The following is a 7,837-nucleotide window of genomic DNA, read 5'->3' as shown; positions in this document are numbered from 1 at the left end:
GCTTTTGTTTCTTCACTTGCTTGCTTTAGCAGCAGTCAGTGCAAAAAGAACCATCGGGCAACTTCTTTGGCTATACAGATGAGGAAGACATTTGAACCATGAGGCAATTAAGATCTTAGATATCCCAGTCTCTTGTTTGGCCCTTTTCCTTGACGCACAAAAGCATGCCAAGGAAAAGGCCAGGATCTTAACCTTCACTGCAGCTCAGAGCTGCATGGGTTGGTAAGGTACTTAAGACTTTCAACTTCATTTTTGCCATTTTGTGAAATGAGGCTACTACTCTGGTTACTGTTAAGGATTAAAATAATGTAAAATTTAGTATCTTACACCTAATATGAAAATGAGGTCCTTTTCCCCACAAGGTGGAAGCTTTGGGTTCTTAATAATAGTTGTGAAAAGGCCACAGAGAAAGACCCCCAATGAATAGGCTTAAGTTGCTGCAATCTCTAGCCCTTTAACCTATTTTCAATCCTGGACCCAGGAGAAAGACATTACTTGGGAAATAGGTCTAAAGAGCTCTTGAGAATTTCTATCCTTAAGGATACAGAATAGAGGAGAATTTTAACTGGGTATCTTAGTCTTAATACCAGTCTTAGGGACTATGAAACAGAGGGGAACCAACCACTTCCATCCACCCCAACTACCTCCCCAGCCTCCATCTCCCTGTTTCGAGCTAACAGAATACCAAGTCTTTATCTTAAAAAGTACGGCAACTTTTTACATAAAATGTGACAAAAATAATGTGCAATTACTTTATGTGAAACCAACATCAGGAACTGTACAGCCAGCGGGTCAGGAGAGCTTCAGAGCTGCATTGCTTCACCAGGATCATCGTTGCTTGTTTCCAGTGGGGTCTGAAGGGAGAAAAGTATGTCAGGTGGGTCATGCTTAGTGTGGGCTGAGGTCATTGCCCTGCTTGCCAAGAGCAGGCAGGGGTAGCTGCGTCCAGCTCTGTCACCAAATGCCTCTGATCTCAGTTGCCAGAGGGGCTTAGCAGTATTGGAGCTGACGAGGCAGAGAAAGGCCAACTATCCAAGGTCCAACGAGGAGGAGAGAGGAGAGAGACGTGTGCCACCAGAACCATTACAAACCCGTGTTTACTTGAGGGAGAGTTAAGTGGGGTTGTTCGTGTGGCCTCATCTAAGAAATGGTATTGAAGACTGGGCATACACAATGTCCCATGAGAACAAGACTAGGTCATCCATGTCAGTCAGCTTTGACACTGGGCCTGAGAAATCTTGACCTCTACACTGCCAGTTTATTTGAAAGAAACTGAAGAAGAATAGAGGCTCTTAGGAAAATGTGTATAAAAAAATCACATGAAAGACAGAGGGAATTCTCCCAACTGTAAGTAGAAAGTGAATAGTAATAGAAGTAGGTAAGCCACATAAGTTTTTTTAAATAAAGAAGAGGGTGTTTGTTTCTAAAGTTACTAGAGTTGGATTTTGATGCTTAATTCATTTATCTGGGGCAGTGGTCGGCAAACTCATTAGTCAACAGAGCCAAATATCAACAGTACAGCGATTGAAATTTCTTTTGAGAGCCAAATTTTTTAAACTTAAACTTCTTCTAACGCCACTTCTTCAAAATAGACTTGCCCAGGCCATGGTATTTTGTGGAAGAGCCACACACAAGGGGCCAAAGAGCCGCATGTGGCTCGCGAGCCGCCGTTTGCCGACCACGGATCTGGGGGAACACATTTCAAAGGAGGAATAGAGGACAAAGTTGAGGGCACACTTACCCCTCCTGGGGGATACTTATATCCCTTCCACATTGTTCCTGCAATGAGAAGCATCCATAAGACAACAATCATTGTGGGCTTCTGGCTCAGTTGGTGGTGTGTGTGGGGGCAAATGGGTGGTTCGGAAAGGTGTGTTCTATTCCCTGAGTCCTGGGAACTGGGCTGTCTTCATTCAAGGCCTGATGGTGGATGGCCCAGCATGATAGCTCCTGGCTGAGGAGCTTTGTGGCCTAGTCTGAACTGACATGGCTTGCCACAGCCATTTTGGGGGGGGCAGGGCTCAGATACCAATTGTGACATCAGCTCCTGTGACCTTGGGGACCAGTCAGAGTGAGTATGGGATGGTTGGCCTGGATGCCAGATGTGTTGGGGCTAAAGAACCCTTATCAGAAGGCCCCTGTTCCCTGGTGACTGACTCTATGCAGTTGGGATCTAGCTGGTATCAGATCTTTATTAACTCATCACCTGCCAATATTTTGACTTTCGGTTTTATGCAGTCAAATGCCAAAAAAAAAATTTTTTTTTAAATATATTCCTATGTAAAACACAAAACAAAAAATACCCTGGATTAACTGGAAGGGTTAATTGGCTAGATATGTTATGAGCAATTACTTTATGTAAGATTGTTAGGACTATTCAAAGAAGAAAAAATTTTTTAGAAATTATCAGTTAATTTTTAGAGAGAAAGAGGAAGGGAGAGAGAGAAACATCAATTTGTTATTCCATTTATTTATGCATTCATTGGTTGGCTGCTTGTATATGTCCTGATGGGGGAATCTAACCAACTGAACTACCTGGACAGGGTGAAAAAATCTTAAATTTTGTGGAATAACACAGTTAAACTTTCATGCAAGGTAAACCTCCTTACAATTTCCCTCAGAAGGGAAAAGAAGGAACATGGGCTATTACACTCAATTTACAGCTGGAGAAACTGAGGCACAGGATAATTTCAGTGGTTTGGTCAGGAGCACAGTGTGGCAGTGGCTCAGCTAAACAAGTGCCCAGGGCCTCCATTCTTATCCCCACCCCCACAGAGGTGTGACTGTGTTGTGCCAATACCCTCATAGGAATTCTGGGGCAGAGGGAGGGGAAAAAAGCACCACCATCATGCCTTGCTCTTAGAGTATCTCGGGCTGGCTGAGACTTGATACCCCTGCCTTCAGAGTAGCTGCCTAGAAAACCTGCTACTGTAGTTGGTACATTACTAAGACGCAGAATTAAGTTTCTTTAACTGTGGTAACATCTTTGAAAAAACAGATCTGAATAAAATGGGGTGGGATATGAGAAACCCAGGGGATGCTAAAAGGACACTCTTATTAATGCTTGCTACAGGCAGGCTGGTCTAGCAGAATGAGTGTGAGGGGCTATTAAATCCAGAGATCTATGCTTACATCTCAGCTTCACAAACAAGTTGGTCTGTGTGGCCTTGGATAAACAGTTGAGGTCGTTGCCACAAGCAAATCTGGTTCATGATTGGTTGACTGGTTCATGATTTTGCCTAGTTTTTAAGTTAGCATTTACTGAATGCTAATTAGCAAGCTTTGCATTAAATGCTTTACATGAATTCCCAAATATAATCCAACTAATAGATACTGAGATATCTCCATTACACAGATGAAGAAACTGAACCTCATGGAAATTAAAATTTCCCAAGTCACGTAGCTAGTAAGTTGCAAAGTTAGGACTTAACCCAAATTCATCTTAACTCAATTCAGTATTTGCCAAAAGGGGCATTAAAATGCTGGTCCAATTTATTATAGAGTTTGTAAGTTAATAGATGGGAACAGTCTTCGAAACTAATACCTTTCTTTTCAAAACAGACCAGAGTTGTTATTATCAAACTAGAGGCCCAGTACATGAAATTTGTGCACTTGGGGGGGAGGGTCCCTCAGCCTGGCCTGCACCCTCTTGCAGTCTAGGAGCCCTCGGAGGATGTCCGACTGATAGCTTAGGCCCACTTCGCATTGGGAGCGGGCTTAAGCCGTCAGTCGGACATCCTTGGCGCTGCTGCAGAGGCGGGAGAGGCTCCCGCCACCACTGCTGCACTCACCAGCCGTGAGCCCAGCTTCTGGCTGAGTGGCGCTCCCCCTGTAGGAGTGCACTGACCACCAAGGGGCAGCTCCTGTGTTGAACATGTGCCCCCCTGGTGGTCAGTGCGCATCATAGCAACCAGTCATTCCGCTGTTCGGTCAATTTGCATATTAGCCTTTTATTATTATCAAGTCTTTGAACCTTGATCTGCTGTCATCAGCAGTGCTCCCCAAATTCTATTTCCCTGCTATCTACCTCTAATCATTTCCCCTTCTACAGCTCATTATATTCTCCAGAGGAATATAAACTCTCCACAGAGATTTCAGGGTGTTACCAAGTCCTCTGGAAAGGGAGGAATTCAGCCCAACACATACGATCACCACTCACAGTTGTAGATCTTCATCCAAAGCCTGGCTGCTCCGTCGGGCCTTGCTCTCCTGAATAGGCCACCTCTCTTTCCACCTCAGAGTTGGAGTCTGAATCAGAAATAAATTTAAAGGCAGACATGGCTCCAACTAGTTGGTCCAGTAGGTAACTGCCTCTGTGTGGGACTGGAAGGACTGCTGAAAAGTCCCCTCCAAGGCCTACCTTCCCTCTCCTGATCAGCAACTGGGCCTGAAATCCAGACGTTGGGCCCTATCTTTGGCGGAGCCCTTATAAATCCCATAATGCTTTGAAATAAGTGACGCTACATACCTAAGGTAGGGGGATTTAAAGATGTCCCACTGGGATGGGAAGTAGCCTGGGAAATAACTTTGCTCCCATCACATCCTGACTTCAAATTAGTGGTGAGATCTCAACTATCTTTCCCATTTGGCCAGAAAGCCTAGCTCGCAGGGTGAGTCAGAGCCAGGACTGACTACCAGGAATTTGCAGGCAGAATCATTACTTACCATAAACTCCGGAAACGTGCCCATGTAACATGCAAGGCCAACAAAAAGCATCCAGCCGAGCACGATCATGATAAAACAATTTCTAAGACACAATTGCACAGTGAAAGACTTTTCGCCAAGATCTTGGCAAAGGAGTATGCTCAAGAAACCCTCAGTTGGTAGAGGTCTCGCATGTCAGTTCCAGTCCTTGGCTCCAAGGGATCCAGAACTCCCTAGTAGAGAAGTTGGAGTCTAGTAGGGCATTATGACATCATTAGTCACATGACTCATACTCACTACACATCAGGTCAGGTCATTCCTCTGTTCAAAACCCTGTTGTGGCTTCCTCTTTCAGAGTAAAAGCCTAACAAATATAAAAGCAGTCTCTGACATTGAAACTCATCTGACCCAGCTCTGTATCAGTGTTGTTAGCTTACTTGGCACTCACAGCTAGGCTATGTGATTCTCCTGTAGGTATAACAGTCTCACAAAAAACCAACATCAGATGGGTCATTTAGACCATGACAAAAATGAGACAAAACAAGTCCACTTCATAATTCTGTCTGCCCAAAAACAAGGTCATCCTCTTTTTTCAGCAAATATAAGTGATTGGTGCTTTTTCTTTTTACCAACCACAGCTCTATCATCACTCTAGTTTGCCCATCTTATAGATATTTGAGATAATCATAGAATTGTCCTTTCTGATACCACCCAACCCAAAGTGGAGCTTTGCTTTCTTAAACCCTCTCCCAAATCACCCAAAACGCAAATCCTATAATAGGTTCTTTTCAACACTCTTACTAAGCTGTCTCAATGGTTCTCCACTGTTATCTACTCCCTCCCTGCAAGGAGTAATCAACCCAACTGGTTTAAGTGTGAGTGTGTGCCTGCTGGTCTCTGGCTGAAGGGCATTGACAAGCCAGTCACAATTGTCTGCAAAACACTCACACTGGTTCTCAGATTTTTCTTCTTGCATTAGGATTACCCAGGCTTCTTACCACAGACTGATGGACCCCACCCACTAAGGTTCTGATTTTGTAGGTTTGAGATGGGGGTCTCAGAATTTGTATTTTTAACAAGTTGAGGCTGTAAGTCTGTGGACCACAGGGGAAGAATAACTGCCTTAGCTCCCTCTTGTTTCTCTGAATTAACCTACTTCTGCTTCCTCGCTTCTTACTTCATTCTACTCCAGCCATACTCGCCTCGCTGTTTCAAGCCTCCTCAAGCTCATGCCTGTTTTAGAACTTTGCTTGGGATATCCTCCATGAGATGCTTCTTGTTTCAGCCCTCAAGAGGACCTACCCTGATCTCCTTAGGCTGCCTTTTAAAATTATATTACCCAAACACACAATTACTTTATAACATGTAGTCTAATTTACTTATTTATTGTATTTATTATTTTTCTCTTCTCCTAGGAATAAAAACATCAGCCTTAGGAAAGCTGATGTTTTTTTTTATTTTGTTCACTTCTGTATCATCAGACCTAGAAAAATATCTAGCCAATAGACAATGCTCAACCAAAAGTTTGTTGAATGAATAAATTCTCCTTCCAGCCTTTCAACCTTCTTCTCCTAATTGAGTCACAGCATTGTTGCCTTTAGGTCTTCCCATTAATACAATCACCCTACTGCCAGCCTAACCGCTTGACAGTTTAAAAAATATCTCCTGTTCCTGCTCAAGCCAGGAACACAACGCAGGTAACTCACAAGTCAAGGAGACCAAACAAAGCCAGCATATTGCCTATCTTCGCCTTCCTTCTCCAGGTGACCTAACCCACCAATCTACCTCCTCTCCTATTTTCAAAGTTTTCTTTCTTTTTTTTCTCAACCACCAATACGGTTATGGGACCCTCCCCTGGGAAAAAAAAAGGCCACCCCTCCCCCGAGGCGGTATCCTCCTCACAGGGCTGTCCCTATCTCCCAGTTCTCCGACAACGCTCCTGCGGGCTTCCCATTCTAGGTCCCTGAAATTTTGATTTTGAATTTTCATGATCTCTTTCTTCCTAAGTCCAACTACCACATTCGTTCCTGATCTTTTCCGATACTGAATTTAACACCTCTTTCTAGAAACTCTCTTCCACTTCCTCGACTGCTTGTCCTCAGGTCCTTCCTAGTTCTCACTTCATAGAAAGATGTCCCCAAGTTTTCTTCCAGCAAGCTGGATCCTAGTTCCCTACGAACCTCCGCGGAGTCGGGGGCGTTGAAGGCGGGTGGAGTTTCGAGCCCGGGAAGGGGCGGGGCCCTGCGCCTCCTGGGAAGTTTGGTCCTCGGCGGCCGCCGTCCAGGAGCCGGTGGGAAAGGAGGTCAAGGGGCTGGGGTCGCGGAATCTGACTCGGGAACCCGCCGCCAGGAGATGGAGTTCGACTGCGAGGGTCTGAGACGGCTGCTGGGCAAGGTGCGGGCAGCCCGCCGGGCTGGTGCTGGGGTCTCGGGGCATTTTCACCCCCGGCCGGGCTACCCCCCAGTGGCGTGTCCCCGGCTTGTTGCGGGGCTTGGAGCGGAGGGGGCGCTGGCATGAAGTCGGCTGCGGGGGGAGGCCTCGGGGAAGCCACCGGTCTCTCCCTCCCAGGGCCGGGCTTTGGCTGCACCCGCAGCTCCGAGGCCCCCAACCTCCTGCGGGGTGAGACCTCCTTACGCCTCCAGCGTCTCTTGGTCTCAAATAGCTTCTAGCACCTGCTTGTCCCTGGAACCGCTCTCTTTTCTCTCTGCTGAAATGGCTTGTTCCACTTCTTCTTGACTTGCAATGTTCACTCGGCCTCAGATGCCAGTGCCTGGAAGAGAGAAGCAATCCATTGTCTCTACTTGCTTTCAGAAATATCGATTATCGCACCGTGGAGTAATTGTGTGCTTACACACCTTACTCATGCTTTTGAACTCTGCCGCCTAGCCCTGTGCCTCACCGCATCGGAGGTGCTCAGTAACTGTGCAGCGAACGGAAGACCTGAGTAGGTTTAGGAATGAAGACGGGGCTTGAAGGCCCAGAAGAGATCCTCTTAACGTTGAAAGGTTGACCGCAGGGCTGACCCACAAGTCTGACCTACATTTCTGGGGCTTGACTAGCGCCAGTTTCCGGTTCAGGCTCTCTGAATTCCCACCATTGGTTAGTCTGAGGCAGCCCCTCTTCTCAGTTTTCTAGTTGTAATTCTTTTTAAAAAAATATATATTTTTATTGATTTCAGAGAGGGGGAGAGAGA

General features: G+C 45.8%; 2 protein-coding genes across 3 annotated transcripts in view; one reads left to right on the top strand and one right to left on the bottom strand.

The window, feature by feature from the left end:
- Nucleotides 1-738: 738 nt before the first annotated feature.
- On the bottom strand, nt 739-6,906 carry MISFA (mitochondrial sheath formation associated). Its single transcript, XM_054725547.1, has 5 exons — nt 6,825-6,906; nt 4,666-4,877; nt 4,160-4,248; nt 1,742-1,779; nt 739-854 (listed from the first exon to the last, which is right to left on the bottom strand). Exons 2-4 carry the CDS (start codon nt 4,732-4,734, stop codon nt 1,758-1,760), a joined length of 180 nt encoding a protein of 59 aa, XP_054581522.1. The 5' UTR covers nt 4,735-4,877; nt 6,825-6,906; the 3' UTR covers nt 739-854; nt 1,742-1,757.
- Nucleotides 6,907-6,982: 76 nt separating this feature from the next.
- Nucleotides 6,983-7,837, top strand: part of UEVLD (UEV and lactate/malate dehyrogenase domains) — a 34,072-nt gene continuing 33,217 nt past the window's right edge. For both annotated transcript variants that reach the window (XM_054725544.1, XM_054725543.1), the window contains exon 1: nt 6,983-7,038. In XM_054725544.1, the coding sequence (XP_054581519.1) occupies nt 6,997-7,038 (42 nt within the window). In that variant the 5' untranslated portion in view covers nt 6,983-6,996. The remainder of the gene's footprint in view (nt 7,039-7,837) is intronic.

The sequence above is a fragment of the Eptesicus fuscus genome, chromosome 13 (assembly GCF_027574615.1).
Source record: "Eptesicus fuscus isolate TK198812 chromosome 13, DD_ASM_mEF_20220401, whole genome shotgun sequence".
Classification (NCBI taxonomy): Eukaryota; Metazoa; Chordata; class Mammalia; order Chiroptera; family Vespertilionidae; genus Eptesicus; species Eptesicus fuscus.
This window is presented reverse-complemented; position numbering and strand designations above follow the sequence as displayed.